The 21,842-nt window shown below is 49.0% G+C and overlaps 7 protein-coding genes across 7 annotated transcripts; 3 read left to right on the top strand and 4 right to left on the bottom strand.

Moving 5' to 3' along the window:
- Positions 1-53: 53 nt before the first annotated feature.
- Positions 54-1,007, bottom strand: N7496_002150 (uncharacterized protein; the record flags this gene model as incomplete). Its single annotated transcript, XM_056695081.1, has 1 exon — positions 54-1,007. One exon carries the CDS (start codon positions 1,005-1,007, stop codon positions 54-56), a length of 954 nt encoding a protein of 317 aa, XP_056557293.1.
- Positions 1,008-2,196: 1,189 nt separating this feature from the next.
- On the bottom strand, positions 2,197-3,182 carry N7496_002149 (uncharacterized protein; the record flags this gene model as incomplete). The annotated part of the gene is made up of 2 exons (XM_056695080.1): positions 2,197-2,731; positions 3,097-3,182. The coding sequence occupies 2 exons, from the start codon at positions 3,180-3,182 to the stop codon at positions 2,197-2,199; spliced, it is 621 nt and encodes a 206-aa protein (XP_056557292.1).
- Positions 3,183-5,046: 1,864 nt separating this feature from the next.
- Positions 5,047-6,700, bottom strand: N7496_002148 (Xylosidase/arabinosidase; the record flags this gene model as incomplete). Its single annotated transcript, XM_056695079.1, has 5 exons — positions 5,047-5,555; positions 5,767-5,768; positions 5,816-5,881; positions 6,137-6,424; positions 6,474-6,700. The coding sequence occupies 5 exons, from the start codon at positions 6,698-6,700 to the stop codon at positions 5,047-5,049; spliced, it is 1,092 nt and encodes a 363-aa protein (XP_056557291.1).
- A 1,151-nt stretch (positions 6,701-7,851) lies between these two features.
- Positions 7,852-9,831, bottom strand: N7496_002147 (alpha-N-arabinofuranosidase; the record flags this gene model as incomplete). Its single annotated transcript, XM_056695078.1, has 7 exons — positions 7,852-8,698; positions 8,755-8,893; positions 8,950-9,008; positions 9,069-9,198; positions 9,263-9,469; positions 9,550-9,671; positions 9,725-9,831. The coding sequence occupies 7 exons, from the start codon at positions 9,829-9,831 to the stop codon at positions 7,852-7,854; spliced, it is 1,611 nt and encodes a 536-aa protein (XP_056557290.1).
- Positions 9,832-10,643: 812 nt separating this feature from the next.
- N7496_002146 (MFS general substrate transporter) lies at positions 10,644-12,380 on the top strand (the record flags this gene model as incomplete). Its single annotated transcript, XM_056695077.1, has 3 exons — positions 10,644-10,818; positions 10,882-11,935; positions 12,014-12,380. The coding sequence occupies 3 exons, from the start codon at positions 10,644-10,646 to the stop codon at positions 12,378-12,380; spliced, it is 1,596 nt and encodes a 531-aa protein (XP_056557289.1).
- A 1,917-nt stretch (positions 12,381-14,297) lies between these two features.
- On the top strand, positions 14,298-16,420 carry N7496_002145 (putative acyl-CoA oxidase; the record flags this gene model as incomplete). The annotated part of the gene is made up of 7 exons (XM_056695076.1): positions 14,298-14,502; positions 14,562-14,760; positions 14,812-14,931; positions 14,988-15,137; positions 15,195-15,708; positions 15,777-15,831; positions 15,900-16,420. The coding sequence occupies 7 exons, from the start codon at positions 14,298-14,300 to the stop codon at positions 16,418-16,420; spliced, it is 1,764 nt and encodes a 587-aa protein (XP_056557288.1).
- Positions 16,421-17,310: 890 nt separating this feature from the next.
- On the top strand, positions 17,311-20,611 carry N7496_002144 (acetyl-CoA synthetase-like protein; the record flags this gene model as incomplete). The annotated part of the gene is made up of 2 exons (XM_056695075.1): positions 17,311-18,337; positions 18,396-20,611. 2 exons carry the CDS (start codon positions 17,311-17,313, stop codon positions 20,609-20,611), a joined length of 3,243 nt encoding a protein of 1,080 aa, XP_056557287.1.
- Between the last annotated feature and the right edge of the window lie 1,231 nt (positions 20,612-21,842).

Here is a 21,842-nt window from a genome sequence, read left to right as displayed (position 1 = left end):
CTTCTCTTCCAACCGTAATCTCCTTGGTATCATAATAAATAATGTGAAAATGCTCAAAAGTCGTCGTCATCAGGATCATAAAGGTCCAGGTCCAGAGTAGCCTTTGGTTTAGGCTTCGGCGCAGGTGCTGGCGCAGGTGCTGGCACCGGTGGCCTTGCAGCAACGGGGGCAACAGGAGCAGCTGGGCGAACGGGCGCAGCCTTTGCAACCTCTTCCTGCTTTGTCTCTGTCGGTTGGACAGGCGCCGGGGCTTCTGTAACCTCCAGGCCTTCTGCCTCGCGTATCAATCGCTGAACCTCCTTTTCACGGTCAGTACCCTCGGCGGGTATCTTGCCCATCAGACCCATGCGTATCCTGTCCTCCGTTGGGTATGGTAGTAGATTTACTTCGCGGGTGACATTCGCCGAATCGTCCAGCCACTGGGTCGCATTCTTCGTAACAGACGAGACAGGTTCGGCACCGTCTTCCTCTGCACCCGTTTCGCCATTCATCCCCGTCATCGTCACATCTTTGTCCGCAATCTGTGGTCGCGTGTCCTGGCGAGGACCTAACCCGGCACCTTTGGCAACATCGGCCGCGGCTTCCTGGTTATATTTGCTGATGCGGCGCGCAAAGTCCAGAAGCAATCGGTAGTCGATCTCTTTGCGGGCGGTGATCCTGCTCTTGGCTGCCTCGCTTTCATCCTCCGAGTCGAGGTCGCTGTCAACCTCTTCATCGTCACCGCAAGCGATTCTAATCTCCTTGTCAAATCCCTCAAGATCCCTCACAATGTCTTTGACACGTTCTTCCAGCCGCTCTGCCTCGGATCGCAATTGTAGAATTTTGGCGTAATTGTCTTGGTGAAGTCGAAGGGTGTCGATGGAGGAGGATAAGGTGTCGTCGGCTTCGAGTAGGGTAACTGCAGCGGCCGGCGCTCCAGCTGCACCCGGGGATGTCGTGAGGTGTTTCAGCAGAGTATTAAGTTTTGACTCGACGTCAGTCAGAGAAGACTGCATAAGCGCATTCATGGTGAAGGTGTGCGCGGAAGGAACGCGCGATCGGAGCTCGAGTTGGAGGTGGCCGACTGGGTTTGAAGGAAAGAGAAGATGCTCGAGGTTGGAGCTGAGAGTCTGATCAGGGCTAGGAGTTATTTGGAATTGGTATCTTCTGATCAGACTCTGCTGCCTGATATGTGTGCATCGCAGAGTATGAAGGCAGCATTGGAGGAAGCTCAGACCAATAAAGCTGCGGGAAACATCACGTGAGTCACTCTGGAAACGATCGAGCGACGCCCTAAAAGACCTCGCTTTTACCACTTTCCGCCTCCGCCTCGCGAATATAAGCATCAATTATTAAACACCATTTCATACCCGTTCCTAAATTACATGACTTCGTTGAGCAATATCGCGAGCAATATCCTTGTTCGAGTTTGAGCCATAAGTCAACTAAAAGCAGCAGAACTAGCCCAGTTAGTTTCTGCTTTTTTACACCAAGTTCTCCAACTCGCGACAAACAATGTTTCACAACCAAAAAGTCTGTACTTGTGCTTTCTATTGACTTTATGCCTCATCCGATTATTCAGTCTTCGGCTGGGGGCTTGCTTCAACCTCCAATTCAGTCCACGTAGAACCCACTATGCACCGTCGCTTGCGTAGACGGCAAGAGGTGCAGGCGTTAATGCTTGGAAGAGCGCTACTGGGCAGATTCAGACATGTCTGCCGATGCCCACCATTATAGATTCATAGCTGGCGAGTCGATGAAGCCGAGGCTCTGTGGGGTCTCTTGGAAAGAAAGACGTCTACCCTTCTCCACTCTGTTTGCAGTGTTGATTGGTCCGACAACCAGAGATGATGGTCCATGGATGAACCATTGAAAAGATGGCTCCAAGACTATACCATATAAAGTGCGTCTCGAAAATGGTGCAACCTTACCGTGGTCTCGGCAGCTCAGGGTCCAAGTTAAAGTCCAATGGAAGAGATCAGTCTCCTCCTTCATCTACTCAGTTTCGGTTATTTTAACCGAATTTAAGGATGACGGGCCTTGGCACCTGCCAACACTGCCTCCACTCCGCACTTCAAGGTCAAGGTGTTTTTATATAGAGGCAAAGCAATCATGTCCAAGATAATTTCACCTCCGATTCTCATCCAGCCATGTTGCTCTACAAGTGCAACTCCTGTAATGAATCCATCCCGGATTCCAAAGCACGCCTAACATGCACTACTTGCACACCACCCATGACCCTCTGTGCCAACTGCTATCTCGTCCAGGAATATCCTCAGCAACATCAGGATGGTGCCCCTCATTCCTTGTTATTACACCCTCACAGCGGCTATCTCCCTGTCCCACCCCCTCCCCCGGTACGAAACCTGGCCGCTGCACGACGAAGACCGGCATCCGTATCGTATACCCAAGTGCCACCCAGGAAGCCCCCTCGCCCGACCGTGCCAGCAAGGAAGGATGAGCCCGATGCTGCCACGACACTATCGGGACAGAGCCCATCACAGCCGTCAACTCCAGGTCCACAGCAGCATAACACAGAGCAGATTCCTGAACAGCGACAGCGGGAGCAGCCTCCTCCACAGCCGCAGAGTCCACAGGATCAACAGTCGCCGCCGCCACCACCACAACTTCCTCAGCGAGAACAGGAACAGCCTCCACAGTCCCAGCAGCGACAGGAACAATATCAATATCAGCAGGAACACCCACAGTATCAACAGCCGCAGCAGCAATATCAACCCACGGGCTGGACTCCCTTCTTCAATCAAGATATGACACCGACTGCCGACTTCATCAGCCTGATTGAACAATTCTTCCACCATCTAGACCTACGAGGCACCGGATATCTCAGTCCAGAGACCTACTCGGAGTATCTCGACGCCTGCGGCGCACCCGCAGACCACAACGTCTGTAAGTATCCTCCCGCCATCACACCTTCCAAACCTAGCTTCTAACCCTTCCACAGGGAAAGCTAGCCGCGCGCGAACCCCCCATCACGGCTACGACGTCGCCGACCGCGAACTAGCCGACCACTACACAGCCTACTCAGTCGACTTCGCCCTCCACCCCCGCACCCCACCCCCAACACCCACAGATTCACCCCTAAACCCCCTAACATACATGCCAGCCTCCCAACGCGCCATCTTCGAGCGCTTGATGCCCCCGAACGGCGGCGTCCGCTCTGTATCCGGGGGCCAGAAGCCCATGCTCTCGCTGCACGGGTATAGAGAGCTATTCGTCCGCAGTGTCCTGCTCAACCCGTCGGCGACGTGGGGCCAGATTAATCGGGCGATGCGCCATTATCGGCTTCCGCTTTGGACGAGGAGGGGCGATGTTCCGAGGGAGATGTTGCCGTTGGCGCCGTTTCAGCCCGAGGTTGATCGCACGCAGGTTATGTTGGAGGGGGCGAGGGCTAATGCTGAGCGGGAGATGGATGCGTTGCAGGCGAGATTGTTGATTGAGAAGCAGGGGAGACAGCATGCGTTGGATCTATTGGATGATCGGGTTTATGTTTATCGGTGATTTGCATTTAGTGGACCCTTGACTTGCACTTAACGGCGAGGAAGCAATTCTTAGCACTATATACGGCGATATTAATGAATCAATGGAGACACTGCTACCCAGGCGGCTAATGTCAAGATCGCGCTGTCCTGAGAGACCTGCCACAGCACATATTTTGACGTGATAGAAGCCAGAGGTCAAGTTGCGAATGTCCGACAAAGCTCGGTCTTCCTGCCATCACAGTACTTATCGCTGGGGCTCTTTATACATTTGGAATCGGACTTTTTGGGATTCCTGGTGAGCTAGCCCTATGTGGCCAGTGTATAGCCAGAGAGACTAGCGTATCATACATCTAACAGATCCTGAACAGCAACTCCATATCACAGCACAAATAAACAAAATCATCCCAATACCAAACAGAGCTGAGAGATTTCTACAATTAGTTCATAACACAATTTCGGTGATCTGTATAACTGCCTCGAGAATTCGCGAGGTAATCGACAGTACACTTTGATAACATTCTCCACCCAATTTAGTAGACTTATAAGCTTACTACATTCGACAAAAAGCACAATTGAGGTAGCCAATCCTAGGTTGGAAATTCGATGGTATGTGCAGTCGCCAAGAGACTGCAAGTTCAGAACGGTCAAGGTGAACCAGTAGAAAAAACAACTATCTCTTGGCGAAATTGATTTCTAGCGATATCTCCGGATCCAAGGCTTGTGAATCCATACTGATACGTTCACATTTACTCTAACTCCACACTCTCTCGGTTGATACCGGTCTTGACCCGGTACTACCGTGATAGCGGTAGTAGTCAATCAATCAATCAATCAATCAACACTCTATCAACCTGTTGCAGCCTAACTAGTGGCGTATGGCTATGCAGGCGCTTCCTCCGGTGGAAGCAAGAGTGATCCGAACACCAGCCAAAGCGCATAAAACAGTAAATACCAAGGAAAACGGCGTCATGCCATATAAAGTCAGCCCAAAAATCAGTCCACGACATTTTGTTGCCCTAAGTGAGAGGGTTTCACGGTGTAAATTTAGTATTCAAGAATACTAGAGTGGCTTACTGCTCAATCTTTCAATTTCTCAGCTATACGTTTTGAAAGCAACCCTACCCTAGTGTTAGCTTAGATCTTACTACCTGCGACGTTCTCGGAAGGCCCTGAGCTATCGATGCCTAACTTGTGTGGTACATCTAAGTAATAGGAAGAACCAGGGCCCTACCTAGAACGCTAGAATTAGGTAATAGTACCTAATTAATTCCTGGATAGCTATCAGGTCTAGATATCCTAAAGCCAGAACTTAGGTTACTAAATCCTTAATCAAAGAGAGGCTTGACAAAGGAAAACAGATGAACTGGTGAATATCTATCTACTTGGGAAAGGTTGGCACATGTACATTAGAAACTTTGGCACAGGACGGCCTTTCGGCCGTCAACGACTCGGAAAGAGCCCTGTTGGGAGCTGTACTCGAGTATAATACATCTCCCTCTCTCTATCCAAATCCCTTAATTGACCCAATGGATTACTAGGACCGCCTGAAATGCTAACGCAAAATCTTTCAAGATACAACAAAGTTTTCGAATCTCACCGTACCAGCGGCCTGCCGTGGGCCCATTTTAACAGCGAAAATTCCAAAAAGAGTTCCGGTGAAATCACATGCCGTCATGTCCAGTGCGTCGATTGATCCGAGCAACACCCATTCTTTAGAAGTTTCAGCCCTGCTGAAGAATTCGTACGACTCTGCGGATGAGGATATCTTCATTTGGGCTTTCTGGGTGGCAACTTTAACTTCTGCGACCACCTTGGGTTCGCCCTTCAATTGAAGGCAAACCTCCAGTGTTATCTTGTGTGTATCTGTGTCGTAGCAGATGTCAACATGGCGAACATTCTCCTTGAAGAGGGAGAGCCCAGTCTTCACGTGCGGTTCGGTAGGAATGCAGAGAGTTGTGGTAGCGATAGAGTTAGAAAATATCTGTATTTTGCCAACGAATGTTTCTGTGCCGTGTGTTGCGGATAGTCCTTTCGTACTTGGTGTAAGCTTGATCGAGTTCCCTTCACCGGAAAATCCTTAATCATCCAAATTAGCGTCACGTAGATTGACATCGTCTACCCGCTTTGGTGCTAGCAGTCCGTCCTTGCTAGGTTGAGGAGACACAGCGGCTCTTTCGAATTGCAATTTTGCTCGACTGAATGTAGGCCACTCTCCCACAGGCCAATCAACAGGAACCAAAAACGTTTCTCGACCAATCGGTGATCTACCTCCAGTCTCATTTCTCACTCCTAGAGCAACAGCCCACCATGCTCCAGCTCCGACGTTCTAAACATACTCATCTGTTTCAGCGGTGGTGAGCACAGGATTGTTCATGCAGACTTCAAACGGACCCCAGATATCCCTAGACCGAGCGATCACAGCTTTATGAGTTTCCAATGTACCACCATCTGCAGCTAGCAGATAGTAATACCCATCCTTTTTGTAGAGATGAGGACCTTCAATATCGCTTATGCCTTCACTTGTGGCGGCTAGCTCATATCCCTAAAGGGGCCTGGTATCAGAGAGCTTCTTGCCTGAAGTAATATCAATCTCAACCTGTCGGATTGAACACTGTTGAGCACCTATAGATCCATCTCTGTGTGATCCTTGAACGTACACCTTGTCAGTCGTATCATCAAAGAATAAACTTGGGTCGATTCCATCGAGTTTGAACCAGATGGGATCACTCCATTCATTGGCCCAGATATCTCTTGTTGTAATGATGAAGTTGTCAGTGCGAAATTCCCCGCCATCTGGGCGAACGGTATTTGTACAGACAATGTAGAAAACTCCATTGTGCCACCGAATGGTCGGTGCAAAAAGACCTAACGCAGCTACGAGGTTCTTGTCAGGACCGATTGGAAACACGTCTGTAGTCGCGTTCTCCTTCTGTTGAAAGCGTTTCCTGCTTAACGTTAGGTACCAAATTCTTATCAGATAGCATATGCAAACACTGCTCACCAATGTGCGTCCACGATTTAAGATCCTTTGAAGCATAGATGGGTAGTCCCGGAAATATATGGAAGGAAGAGTTGACAAGGAAGAAGGTGTTGTCCACGAAGACCACAGATGGGTCAGGTGCGAACCCGGGAATTATGGGGTTGGTGTAGCTTGTGGATATTTTGGATGCAAAAGGAAATTTAACTTGAACTGATTTCCCAGTGGACTGCTTTACGTACATGGCAACCCTTTTTTTATTGCCTCATCGGGTGGTACGTAACACTTCCGGATATCCCGGGCCCCAGTGGAAAGTGGTGAACGCGGAAGGCAATAGGCGATTAAAGCCGCCGAGGAACAATACCAGGCTAAATATGTCTTTTAGATGATTTATTAAAGTAGTATTATCAATCACACAGTACAGATGCCATGCACTAGGGCCCCCAGCTATGGGTTTCTTGCCTCGTGTGGGGAAGCTTGTCGGATATTCCGAACAGAGTAGAGTTTATTGGTAAAACTAGATATCTTTTGGGCTCAAGTTTGTGCGTGTGTGAAGGAAAGGCGGTTAATATGGGAGCCAAACCGGCTATTGCTTCAATGTCTCATGGTTTATCATTAAGCCGTGATCTTGATGTTTACCGCGGACCAAAGGATCACATTCGTATAGCCCCAAGTTCTACCAAGTGTCTTCATCGCTTCTTCTTCCGCCCTCGTACCTAATTAGCCTCACGCCTATACAGTAGCCTTCCCTAACCATACCGACCAGGTTACGTTATATAGTGTAGGCTCATTAAATCTAGCATTATAATACTATCTATAGCTTGCCTTTATGGTTGAAATTCATACTAATAAGCTTTTTACTATCATCGTCACGTTATGGTAATCGAGACCCAATCGTTTACTATGGTAGATTGTATAGTAGATTGTATGGCAGATTTATCTTAAACATGATATACGTTGAGCGAATTGTAACAATCACCTTCAGTAGCCTAGGTAAGGATACATGACTCTCATCGAACGATTAAGGCTTCCCGACCGAAGTCGCTAGCTGTAACAAGCGTGCAAACGCCAGGATCAGGTTTGTGCCCATGTTCTGTATTATGTAGTAATTGCAAATTATACAAGCCAACAAGGTGTGGCCAGGTATTCCGGGCGCCCTGGGGAAGGGCTATTAGGGAGTGCAAGGTCTTTTCCGAACCTAACCTTCAGCTAACAGCAAAATCCCAAGGCGACGACCTTGGGAGGAAAGTCTAGACTAAGAACCTTAAAAATTGACAAAGGGCACTTCTACCGTGTTCTACAGATCTCCTTTCTAGGCCCGTTGACAATACCTTTCCCTATTAGTTACACCGTTTAACTGAAATAAGACCTCCCCGAGACGGTTTTCTATTTGGCTTATTCATTTCTAGTATGTAAAGAATTGACAACTCCGGCCGCAATATCCTTTGTAGCTTTTGTGAGGCTGAGGTCTAGGCACGGCCGCGAGGGGCTCACCTTCCATCTGAGCAATGTAAAGCTATGCTTCTGGAAAATAAATCGACCCGATTCGTTCCACTCTGACTCGATGATAGACACCTTTGTAGAACCCCACACATTTGAGTCCCGGATACTGTTCTCATTACCACCAACTGTAAAGACTTGAACTGTGCCCTCTGTCGGTGGTAAAGAAGTCTCTATTGACTCAGAATCGGAGAGATTCACCACAGCCAAATTCAGATAATCGTCATCACCCAAGGCAGCAGACACATCTAGCATAGGAATGTCCATTGTGCTTGCAAGCCACTCGGGGGAAGTTGAGCCGGTGTAAGCGGGCGAGCGCACATGCACTGCAAGGCTTTGACCCCTCATATATCTTGAGAAGAGTAGAAGTGGCCAATAAGTAGTTTGTTTGACAATTCCTTGCTCCGTGGTCATCAAAGGCGCAATGACATTAACGCTTTGAGCAATCGCTGCCATTCCGATGTGTTTTGCTTGTCGAACAAAAACATTGAGCCACAGAGCCACCGCGAGCATATCCGAAACGTCATATTCTTCCTCTGCACCCTTGTCTCCTGGAGCACGAATGGGATTCCAGATGTTCCATTCATCGAAAGCGATCTTGGGCCTATGAGGTGTCTTTGGCTTTGTCGAAAAATGAGGGAATGATTCGTAATCCATCTCAGTACGGGCCAGATCGATCAATGCTGCTGTAATCTCAATGGCCCTTTCAGCAGACTTGGGACTAGTGGCATTTGGATAGTGCCTGTGATCAATTAGCGATCATCTGGATTCTTCCGTAGTGAAAACACGGGCACCTACTGCATGTCGAACGTGTAGATGTGTATACTATGCAGATCGGTTATTTTAAGACATTCTTGCAGCACAAATCGATCCCAGTCACTATGTCCGTCTTTGCCGCATAGTACAAGTTTGATGCTTGGGTCGAGAGTTTTCAAAGCTATTGTTGAGATAATTAACCGACCATTCTAGGGTCTGAAACGAGTATTTACAAACCTTTGCCCCATTGATATGCTTTCTTTGCATAATCCTCCTTGGAAGATTGTTCGATTTGCCTAATCTTCGTAGTTAGCATTGACTTATATAGAAAGATGCGCATATTTTCATGAACAGACCACGGGCCCCAAACTTCATTTCCTAATGCCCAGTACTTCACACCGTATGGCTTCTCATGCCCATTCTGCTTTCGGAGGTTCGCATAATGGGTGTCAGTATCAAGGTTACAATACTCCAACCAAGCTAGAGCTGTTATAACGCCACAATTAGCAAAACATGGTCATCTTACTGAACCCTTTAAAAAACTCCATACCTTCTTCAAGTGTGCCCGTCCCCATGTTCAAGGCCAAATAAGGCTCTGCCCCGACGAGGTCACACCATTTCATAAATTCATCCGTTCCAAAATGGTTGGTCTCAACTCCTTTCCATGCGACTTCGACCCGCTTCGGGCGTTGCTCTTTAGGACCAACTCCATCCAGCCATCTGTAAGTAGCCGTGAAATTCCCTCCAGGGTATCGTACTAGTAACAGCCAATTAGCTATTGAATACTTGGGCTCCTTCCAACCTCCAAAGAAATTCTGCGAAATTCTTGCAACATACTGATGGGCGCTTGGAGTTCCTTCATCGCCTCAATGACGTCGGTCCGAAATCCATTCTCATCGATAAGGCCATTGGTGTTACTCGGGTCGTATATTCCACCGTAGATACAGCGACCCATGTGCCTTAATACATTTTTAAGTACTAGGAAATATGAGCGGGATCTTTGAAGACATACTCTAAAAAGCCTCCATAGAGTAAGGGGTCAATAAGGGCGATCGTTTGGTCGGCAGTGGTAAAGATTGAAGGCCGATCGCCCTTACCAATGCGCGTAAAAGTGGTCATGATAGATAAAGTTTGCGCGATTGTAGAGAACCTTTGCCTGTCGCAAATACTGTGTAGTTCAGCTATTTGTATTGGTGGCGGTAATCGGAAATTCCGATCTTTGTTTTGCGGGGCTCGGATCATGCCATGGTCTTTGAGACGCCGGTTAATATGAAATACTGGACTTTCTCGGATATATACTTTACTACTAATTGGCCACGTTAGCATAATTCTGAGTGGAGATTGTGGGTATTACGATGCACATAGCTCCTCTACACAGCCCTACCCTCTATCTCCGAGATGAATAGGAAAATAGGCGTATCAGGGCCAACCATATCCGGAGTAGCATTTTATGGCGCGGGGCGCGGAGCGCGCACGCGCACGCGCGGGTTGGTGATGATCCAGGCTATTAACTCTCTTGCGATCGCCTGTACTAATATTTAATTGGCCACAGCATCCGAATAGTACGGGATACCGTACATAGCTATCCCACTCATGTGCAGGTCTCTTGGCTCAGATTCTAAAGCCCCACACATGCCTCGGTGGATCTGTCCCGAGTCCTTGCGTACACAGTCACTGCCTACTGGATGTGCTTCTGGTAAGGTTAATATCAGTTCATCTGGCGGGTAGTTACTACAAAGTTCCAATTAACCGACCGGAAGTTCCGAGGGAGCCTGACTCCCTATCATCCCCTTCCCCACAGAATTGATCAGTATATTTATCTGATGTACCATCTGGGGTAAACATGCAGATCATTTTGCTTCTATAGGCCCACTATATAAGGATATTTCCTACCCCATTTTTTTCTCAACCAAATTTATGTTTGAGAGTGAATGATGGACAACTTCAACAAGACCGACTCATTACAGGTGGAGGATATCTCGAAGCTCGACCATGACCCATTCTACTCGAAACAGTCGGCTCACCGGGGAGCTCTCCTCGAAGAAGAAGAGCGTCAGCTTACTATTTGGCAAAGCGCTAAAGCCCACAAGTTTGCTCTTCTAATTTGTGAGTGAATTGACTGGTAGCAAGGTCCTATTATTCGTTTACCCAGAAGCTAATCAAATCCAGGCTGCATACCCTTTTGCGGAGCTTCCCTCTACGGTTATGACTCAATTGTCAACGGGGCCACTCTATCCATGCCGGCTTTTCTTCTCTACTTCGGGGACATTGACGCTTCTGGAGCATATCTACCGTCTATATGGACATCGCTCTGGAATGCCATGTCGCTTCTTTGCCAAGCAGTGGGTGCGTTTTTCATCGGGTTTATCACGGATAAATATGGACGCAAGTGGCCAGCCTGCTGCTCCGCTATGCTTACCATAGCTGGCACAGCTATGCAATATACCGCCGACAGTCGAGGTCTCCTTCTGGGTGGCAAAATGGTAAATGGGTTTGGTATTGGAGCAGTGACAGCGGTATCGGCCACCTATGCCTCGGAGATTGCACCTCTCAAATTGAAGGGACCCGTTCAGCAGGCATTGGTTCTCTTCTATGTTTTCATGATGGCTCTTGGCCTTGGAGTCATCAGGATCTACGTTCCAGATATGTCACTGCACTCTTTTAGAACCGTTTTCGCTATTCAATGGGCCGTTGGTGGCCTCACCATAATAGCGTATGCCCTCGCCCCCGAGTCTCCAAATTATCTCATAGCAAAAGGCCAACTTCGTCGTGCCCACAAAGTCATGAGTCTCCTCCATGGGAAAGATAACTCAATCGATGACCGTCTGACATACCTGAATAAAGTGATCCTGGAAGAGCACGAACGCAAAGAGTCAGAGGCTGGCTCATACATTGATTGCTTCAAGGGACCTGATCTTCGGAGAACCTTGACAGTCATTTTTCTTTATACGGCACAGAACTGGGGCGGTGCAGCTCTTTTGGCCCAATCCATCTATTTTCTGATTATCGCGGGCCTTCCATCAATTCATGCATTTGATGTCTCGATTGGAGGATTTGCGTTGTCACTCATTATCATCGTCTTGAGCTGGCTTTTCAACGATAAGGCAAGCTGTCGTAATGTGCTCCTAGTGGCATGCGTTTTGAATTTCCTTATCATGCTCGTCATTGGGGTACTATATTACGTCCCGGGAGATGGCGCTGTGTGGGGAATCGCCGTTCTTATGTGAGTCAGCCCCGCACTCAATAGCCCCATGCTCATCCTCAAGGGAACCTTAAATATAAACTGACTTCGCAAACCCAGGAATGTCCTGATATCTTTCCAAACCAGTCTCTTTCTGGGCATGGGCTATCGAATCGCCGCAGATGTCGCTAGCTACAGACTTCGAGCCAAGACCCTCTCTGTGGGAGTGGTGTCGCAGGCTTTCATCGCGTGGCTCACTCAATTCACTGTGCCTTATATGTACAATGTGGATTCAGGAAATCTTGGTGCCCGGACGGGGTTTGTATTCGCTGGGTTTAGTGTTTTACTTATTGCTGGCACATGGTTCATCGTGCCCGAAACAACCAACCTCACGGCAGCTGAAATTGATCAGGCATACAAGGACCATGTACCCGTCAGAAAGTTTCAGAGCTACATTAGGACTAGTCAGACTAGCGATGAGCCATGATTCTTGCGCCCTGGACGCAAAATTCGTGCTAACTGTGACGGATGGGTGAAGGGGTTAGGATGATGTCTCTAACTTCATCTTTTTTTAGTCTACTCCATGTTCGTCAATATCTTCGACGATGAAAGCTTCTTCCTCTAGCTTTTCTAGTCTTGTTTTCTGGAAGACAAATACCATACCGACATTTGGGCGGAGGGCATAGAAAATCTTGCTTTCCTAGGTTAAATCCTAAGATATTTTGATCAGCCTTTTTAGATCTTTTAACATGATTATCTAAATTATCCTCTGCTTTAATAGTTAATAGAATTTCTTGGTATAATCTTGAAACCCTGAAGGGTCTGGTTTTGGTGGTTGATCTTTTGATGCGTGATGTCAAGGGTAAGTTATGGTAGCCTTGGCTACTAGGCAGTCGTTCTCCCCTTATCGCTTTTACTAAGTAGAATTCAGTAACTAGCTAGTTAACTAACTACGCACCTAAGCGACCTGAGTTACCTAATCTAGTAATTTGTGTATTTAATCCGATAATTTCTAAGTTATTATATTTATCGAAATCTACGACGAGGTAAAATTAGCGATTTCATCCTTGCCCATGGTTATTATAAGGGTAAGTGTTAGTTACTAGGCTCGCACCGAGAGGGAAGGCCGAATAGTAGGTACTAGACGCTCCTAGCGTGCACTTTCATTCATTCATCCATCGTCGCTCTTCATGCTAGCGGCTCCCGAAGTCTTTCCCTGTGCGAAAGGTCTTTACTTATATCAGAGGAAAAACTAAAAGACCGACAGTATCTAAAGGGAATTAATAGGGAATTTTTTACCATTAAACTTTTCTTTCTAAATCAATACATCGTATTTTAATACGATTAAACAATTCCTGAATCATATCAAGATTTTATATAATGATCTTATGGTAAAAGAGATTTCCACTACCGAAAATCTTCATCACGTGGGTTCTTCCAAATAACCTTGATGACTCTTGTGCATCATTCGTTCCAAAAGTATTACGGTAATAGGGCTGAGAATAATGCAGATCGCTGTGCAATGCCAGCGTTTCCGAATTGGGAAATGAACCGCATCGGGGAACAAGCCCCACCGGGGCCAGCGAGCGGTGTGCTTTGCTTGCGAATTATCAAAACTCACGGGTTGACTGACGGATAACGGGTTCTGCCTTACGAAGGAAAATTCTGGAAAAAGAAAAGAAGCGACCTGAGGCGGCCAACCTTAGGAGTCTCCACCTAACTCTATTGTAGATGATAGCGATAACAAACAGTCTCCTCTTAATTCTACACGATAGGCTTTATTCTAAGTAGCATTTCGTGCAAAATCCGAAGGGATATTTTCGAATGAAACAGACTGATCCGTTGGGTAGTATTTAGTGAAAACTCTGACAAGGCGATACGATTGGGTTTCTCAATTTTGGGGGATTCACTTATCTGATTAGCTTGTAATGGAAAATAGCTAAAGTGGGTCTATACCTAAGGCATGATAGGTATCAAATAAATCCCGATTCAAAAGGTGGTGGCACAACTTCCTTCCAAATTGAATTTGAGTTCTTGAATTAGACTTCACAAAAATTTACCATCCCTACGCGAACTCATGCAGGGATACGTGGCTAGCGCATTGTCATTCGTTAGCTGAACGGCCCAATCCAGAACCAATCCAGACTGCCGGCGAACCCGATGTCAAAGTGGATCCGCTTCGGCTATTATTGCAGGGCTATTTGGTGACCGATTATCTGTTGGACCTATTATTTCTTAGCACATTGCTAGTGAGTTCTCAAAGTAGAACAGATTCAGCTAAGCCCCTGACATCCCAACGGGCCGGTTCAACCGAAGCGAACACATAAAATGCCCTTTTATCATGATGTGACTCCGGGGAAATATCGACAGTCAACACCATTCATTTCTGGAAACCCCAGTAAACATGTCTCTCGCGTCAATGCCAAATTCAGATCATAGTTCCGCTGTGTCAGAGTGCCGTGCACTCTACGAGCAAATATGGAACACACCTTCGCCGACTTTAGAATTGGCGCAGTCTACACTAATGAAGCCTGCACCATTGTCGTTGACTCTCGAGGAGAGAACGCAGCTCACATACCAAAGAGCGAGGGCCTTGGCCCATGCCCACAGTAAAGTCCCCTCCCGCAATTATTATGCTTGCAAGCAACTAATTGGGACTTGAATATAGACTTGTCATTGAAGGATGTAGTCGAAATGACTCCAGCCTTCTGGAAACTTCATATGGACATGCTCACCATTATGGACGGCGGCGCCATCAACCTCGTCAGCGTTCAGTATAATCTTTTTGTCGGCACAGTTGCACCTTTTGTTGCCACACATCCGGAATTGCCATCCATTATCCAGAAGGCATTGAGGGTTGATATCTCGTGTGTTATCCTCCTGGTTTCCTGGGACTATATCTTGTTAACCTGCTTTAGATCACAATTCATGCTTACTGAGCTCGGACACGGTTTGGATGCTCGCAATCTTGAAACAACGGCGACACTTCTGCCCAATGGCGGATTTGAATTACACACACCGACTCCGAACGCTGCCAAGTAAGTGGTCGTAGATTCCAGGTTTATCTACCCTGATACTAACGAAGAAATCCTAGATGCATGCCACCTAATACTCCACGCAACGGCCTCCCGACCATTGCAGTGGTAATTGCCCGTCTCATAGTGGAAGGAGAGGACCGCGGAGTCCGGCCGTTCCTAGTTCCCATGTCCGATGGTACCAAGATGTGCACAGGAATCACCTCAAAGTAAGTTCTCCGCAATCAGTCTGTATAGATATATCCAGAACTAACAAGGTTATCCAGAGCCTTCCCACCTCGCCCGGGCGCGAATCCAATCGACCATGCCCTAACTTACTTCAACCACGTACAACTCCCGCCCTCGGCCCTACTCGGCAGCCTGGAAAAGCCACGCGACGAACGTGACAACTTCCTGTCCACTATCCACCGCATGGGCGCCGGAACTCTCTTCCTAGCCGGCGCATGCATCCCCCTCATTAAGATGGGCGTGTACAACGCCAGCAAATTCAGTTTCCGGCGCCACATCCTCGGACCTGACGGCAAGCCGATGCCCGTGATCAACTTCCGGACGCAGCATCTTCCCATCTTACACGCTCTGGCGCGCGCTCATGCTCTACAGGCGTTTTTGATTTACGCCGGCAGGGAATATTGCATTGAGGCTGATTCGCGCGTCCGACATATCTTTGCTACGACCTTCAAGGCGGTTACGATTCATCACTTTAAAGCCAGTCTCACCTCTATGAATGAGGGCTGTGGCTGGCAGGGGTATTATGATCGCAATCAGATCCTTGCCGCTAGTGTAAGCCTTCTCTTCTAACCTCCCCAAATAGATAATGTGCATTTGCTAACCGCCTTCCCCCAATACAGCTGGAGTTCAACGCAGTGGCAACCGCAGAAGGCGACGTTCGAGTCTTGGCTATCCGTATGTCTAGCCCCCATTCTTTAAGCAGTTCGTTTCACCCAAGCTAATTCAATCCTCCATTTCAACAGGTCTCGCCAGTGAGCTCCTCATCGGCCGCTATGAGGTCCCGCCACCAAAGAATCCCAACTGCGCCCTCGCACGTCACGAAGCAGGTCTCTTCGCCGAAGCACGCGAAATTATGAAGAGCTTCGGCAGCAAACACCGCAGCGAAGCCTTCAACCGGGCTATTCTCCCCCTCTGTCTCCCGCTAGTCCTCGCCATCGGTTACCGTATGGCATTCGAGGCCTCTATAGATGTTGGCATCGACCCCAAGCTGCGCGCCCTCTACGAAGCTGGAATCCTCAAGGAAGACGCTGGCTGGTTCGCTGAGAAGGGCGGAATTAGCCGTGAAACGCAGCGCAAAATGGAGGCGCAGGCCGCCGATGCGGTTCTGCCGGAATTGGAGCGGTTTGTCGAGGAAACTGGAGTCGAACCGTACTGCACTGCGCCTATGACCTCGCAAGCTTTGTGGGATGGGTATCTTGGGGAGTTGGAGACGTTCTCTGGGGATGCGGTGTGGAAGTTTGAAGAGACCAAGGCACGGCTTTAATGTTTTAAATTTGTACAGGGCGCTTTGGGGGATATCATAGAGAAAATCGAGTTTTAATTTTAATGTTGTCAGATTCCGAGCTGGTATAGCCATGGTCCCGTAGCTAAGCTTAACACAATATTCGAAGTGGGTGCTGTCCAAGATACTGCCCAACATATTCAAGACTGAGCCGCGGTTGCTGGGATCTTTAGGGCTGCGGTTCGGCAAACTGGCGCCACAAAATCTCCAAAGCTTGGCAATCGGATCCTTGATTCCATAAAGATTCCTGAATTATCTACTGTACGATTGTACAATTGCACTGTACAGGATGAATGGCTAACAGTTAGACAGTAGAATATTATCGAATGCTAACTATGCCCCATATTACTTTCTCTCGTGCACCGCAACCCGATTCTAACTGTTTTATTTACTCCTTTTTTTTGGTTCGGCTTGGTCCGGCTACCAAGATGGAGATAGAATCCGACTTGAACTAGTTGAATCCACAGCCCACGCGAGGAATGGAGAAACGTGTCGACGCCATGCATACTGTCAAATCTGTCACTCTCGCCAGCCAATCGGGATTACGTGGCTGCTCGGTTAGAATCACCTCGAACGCCTGAACTAGACCAGCTGGCGGGGTTCTCAGCAGCGCCACAATCAACAAACTATTTGACCAGGCTAACACCGATTGGACTATCGCCATGCCCGAACACCTGTTCAAGAACACATCAGGTAGCCACTTTTGCTTCAACCGGCATAGACTAAACACGGAGTTGCCGTTAGCTGAACTGAGACTCGGTAGAGTGGGGATAGACGTTGAAAGAATCTTCGTTTATAATAATAATGAGGGGGAACTACTACTGGACCTCGCATTAAATTGTCAAAAAAAAGTCAACTCGCATTGCAACAAAATGGGTGAGCTCGTAAGTCGCATCGGCGACGTGTCGCTCACGAGCAAGAACAATATGAACGTCTTCGGTACAATTACAGACTCGGAGAACCACCCGCTCCTAGGAGGCGAATGCGGGAAACGCTTAATGCCCCATATCATCGACGCAACGGCTATCGCGACGCCAGATGTCGAATGCTTCTTCGTCCCCCGCACTCATGGCAACCCTCGCGACGGCTGGAAGCCCGTGAGCTGGGCGCAGGTCGCCAACGCCGTCAACTATGTGGCTCACATGTTGATCGAGCAGGTTGGGACGCCAACGCCCGGTACTTTCCCTACGATTGCATACATTGGACTCGAAGATCCCCGCTACGTGCTCTTTATCATGGGCGCCATTAAGGCGGGGTACAAGGCTCTGTTCATCTCGCCGCGGAATTCCGTCGAGGCACAGGTTCACCTGTTCAACAAGACCGACTGCAATATCCTCTACCATGACCAGACGCTGGCATCCATGGTGAAGCCCTGGGTCGCCGGACGGTCGGGCATGAAGAGCATCACAATCCCTCCCTGGGAAGAGTGGGTGACCACCCCAGTCGCCCCATTCCAGTATACAAAGACCTTCGCCGAAGCCGAATGGGACCCCTTTGTGGTCCTTCATACGAGCGGTAGCACCGGTCTACCCAAGCCCGTCATTCTCCCCCAGGGCAAGCTGGCCCTGAACGATCTGCATCGCTATGTTCCCGAGTACGAAGGCAACCTACCGTGGTTGTCGACATGGGGGAAATTCGAGAATCCCCGATACCTCTGCACATGTCCTCTGTTCCATACCGCAGGAATTGCGCCCACGGTTTTGTCGGGATTCTACTATAACACTCCGGTCATCTTTCGCGATCCGTCGGTTCCTCTCACGGGCGATAACGTGGTTGAGTGGCTGCAGAACTCCCCCGCAACTTATACTGTCCTACCCCCGGCGATCCTGGAGCAGATGTCACGGTCACAAGTAGCGCTCGATGAGATGAGGAAGTTGCAAGTTGTGGCCTTTGGAGGAGGTGAGTGAGCCAAGAAAACGTTCAACTGCGTCCTGATCACTAACTTAGCCCTATACAGGCCCAATCGCGCCCGCTGCAGCGGCCTCACTGCTGAGCAACGAGGTCAAGCTAGTTAATGCCATCGGTGCGACTGAGTATATCTACATGCCCTACTACACCCAACCAGACTCATCCCTCTGGGAGTGGTTTATCGTCCCCACGGAACTGTTGGGTATCGAGTGGCGGCAGTTTGGCGAGGACACATACGAGCAAGTCTTCATCCGACAGAATAAGGAGCACCCGGGTCTACAGGGTTGCTTTTACGTCTTCCCCGAGCTAGACGAGTACAGCACGAAGGATCTCTACCGCCCGCATCCGACTTTACCAAACCATTGGACCTACGTGGGTCGCGCCGACGACATTATAGTCTTCTCCACGGGCGAGAAACTCAACCCCACAACTATCGAAGGAGCGGTGATCGGACATCCGGGGGTTCTAGGTGCGCAAGTTGTGGGCTCAGGACAGTTCCACGCTGCGCTGCTGATTGAGCCGGCACAACAACCGGCAAATGAGCAGGAGAAGCAGCGATTCCTCGATGATGTTTGGCCGATTATCGAGAAGGTCAATGAGGAGACCGTTGCGCATGGTCGCATCTTGCGTGACTATGTCTTTTTGTCTGACCCGGAGCGACCTTTCCCGCGGGCCGGCAAGGGAACAGTCCAGCGTGCCATGGCTGTCAAGCTCTACGCAGACGACATTCGCCGCATCTTTGAATCTAGCTCTGATACCAACGGTGTTCCTGCCACAGGTGTGGAGCTCGATTTTAGCTCGGAAGCAGCCCTTGCGGATGGGATTCGGGATTTGGTGCGACAGACCGTGAAGTTGCCCGCACTCACCGTTGATGATGATTTCTTCACTGTAGGCGTCGACTCGCTGCAGGTTCTCCAATTGGCACGGGTGTTGAGCGCTAGTGTCAAGCAGACCATTGAGGCGAGAAGTGTCTACAGTAACCCAACCATCGCCAAGCTCAGTTCCTTCATCAATTCTCTGGCTGGATCTAGTTCGAATGGAACTGCAGTCACCAGCACCGAGGCCGACACTCTAGCCCTATGCTCGGCCCTTGTCGAAAAATACACGCAGAACCTCCCTTCCCCAACATCCGACAAACCCCTCCCCGCCGCTACAAACCAAACCATTATCATCACTGGTACTACTGGAGCTGTGGGCTGCTACCTCCTTGACCTCGCTCTCGCAAACAAGGACATCGCCAAGATCATCTGCTTCAACCGAACATCCGACGCACGCGAGCGCCAAATTGCTGCAAGCAGCTCCCGCGGCCTCTCCACCGACTTCCCAGAATCCCGCGTCGAATTCCTAACAGTCGACCTCTCCTCTTCCGCTACATTCAACCTGCCCGAAGAGACCGCAACTCGTCTCGCCAGCACAGTCGACCGCATCATCCACAACGCCTGGCCCGTGGACTTCAATCAATCCATCGCCTCCTTCGAACCACACCTTCGTGGTGTCCGGCACCTCATCGACTTCGCCGCCGCCGCCGCCAAGCGTATCCCTATCACGTTCGTTTCGTCCGTCAGCACGGCCGAGCAATGGCCCGAGTCAAGCTCCATCCCCGAACAATCTCTCTCAGACTTCACCCACGCCTCCCAGATGGGCTATGGCCAGTCCAAGCTTGCCGCAAGCCTGATCCTCGATGCGGCAGCGACAGTATCCTCAGTGCCACGGAATGTCGTTCGCGTAGGCCAGGTCGCCGGCCCCCGGGCTGAACAGGGTCAATGGAACCCGCGCGAGTGGCTTCCCAGTATTATCCGGAGCTCGCTATACCTAGGCCTTCTGCCCAGCGAGCTTGGAGCGCTTGGTAACCTGGGATGGGCACCTGTGGAGGACATTGCCGGTGTTGTTTTGGAGGTAACTACCGGCCAAGATGGTAATGGCGGGTACTTCCACGCGGTGAACCCGAACCTTCCAGACTGGGAGGGGGTTATTGTCCCCGCGGTCACGGATTTCTACGGAAGCCGGATTGAGCGCGTTGTTAGCTTGGAGGAGTGGGTGGAGGCGTTGGCGAAGAGCGCCGTTGGCGAGGTGGATCTTGAGAAGAATCCTGGTGTGAAGCTTCTGGATACGTATCGTCTTGCGTGTGTGAAGCCGGCGGATGGTGAGGTAGTTGGCGCAGGGTTTGCGACGGAGCGGACTGAGCAGGCGAGTGAGACGATGCGCCGGATGGAGCCGGTCACGGCGGAGTTGATGAAGAGGTGGTGTCAGCAGTGGCAGTTCTAGATGGGTATATTTATGATGGCCCGCTGAGATTATAGGTTGAATGACCGAATGATGAATAATGAATATAAATTTGTATTGTGTTTCGCCTATCGTGCAATGGTTCAAGAGTGTAGACCAGGGTAGAAGTCTGAGATGGATATTCAGCCAGTTAGTCTCGATGCCTACCTAGCGATCCAATTTTGGCTTGGAAGTTACAATATGACTAGCCGACTCTTACATTAAAAGCACGTTTGGGAGTCGTGAAGTTCTTGCAGCGTTCTTCCATCCTGCCTAGAGAATAAGTCTACTCTATGACCTGAAAAAGACATAGCGTCAAACTGAACTATCTACGGAAACCAGTACAATTCGAATGACACTATAGAGACGACAAGGGTTCGAAATACTAGGAATTTGGAAAGCGGAGAAAGTATGTATCCTACTTTGTGTCTGGGAGAAAATGGCTGTCTTATACCTACTCTCAGGCAATTAATTCACTTCAAGATGGAGGTGCGAAACCAAAATCCTGGAATGAATCGGACCCTCCTCTAGAATTGTAGCCGACGCTTGGACTGTTCTTGAACCAACTAGGTAGCCACGGGATGTCATCCCCCTCAGCAGGGCAGTTCCACCGTGATTACTACTACATCGGTGGTATCTTTATCCTCCTTGATAGATAGCTCCGCACTAGGAGAACGTAATTGCCGTCCTCTGTGTACGCGTGATGTGGGAGCTCCAAGTTAGTTGATGCAAGGGTCGCTCTCCCTTAGATTGTGTCCCACTGGGAGGATGTCATGTCCATGCGGGGGCGGCGAGGACGAGAGTATCTATTACTAGGAATAAGCTTTGCGCAAGAAATGATATGTCAAAATAGATGACCTAATTAGACAACATCAACGATTAGGATGTTACTTTTTGTTACTCACGACTTCGGACAAGATTATCTCCGCCGTTGGAACAAGAGCAAAGACCGTGGACTTTGTCTGTGGCGTCGCCAAGTCTGGGCATACCGCTTGATGGGACAGAACCCTTGTAAGCATGTACTAGGAAACACGGCATGGGCTAAATAAAATTTCCGTCCTAAAGTGACAAGAGGGTTAGCTTATCGTGTTGAAGTGGTGTTGTTAAAATTGAGTTTACCGCACTTGAATATGGAGTTTTTTGTGCCGTCTCATGTTTAGTGTGACAACTTTGAGTGCATGCAAGTAGAACACGGCTCTGAGGAGGTGAGATCAATAATTATTGTGATACATGA

The sequence above is a fragment of the Penicillium cataractarum genome (assembly GCF_028827025.1).
Source record: "Penicillium cataractarum strain IBT 29864 chromosome Unknown utg000002l, whole genome shotgun sequence".
In the NCBI taxonomy this organism is placed as follows: Eukaryota; Fungi; Ascomycota; class Eurotiomycetes; order Eurotiales; family Aspergillaceae; genus Penicillium; species Penicillium cataractarum.
The sequence above is the reverse complement of the archived record's forward strand: the minus strand, read 5'-3'. Positions and strand labels throughout refer to the sequence as shown.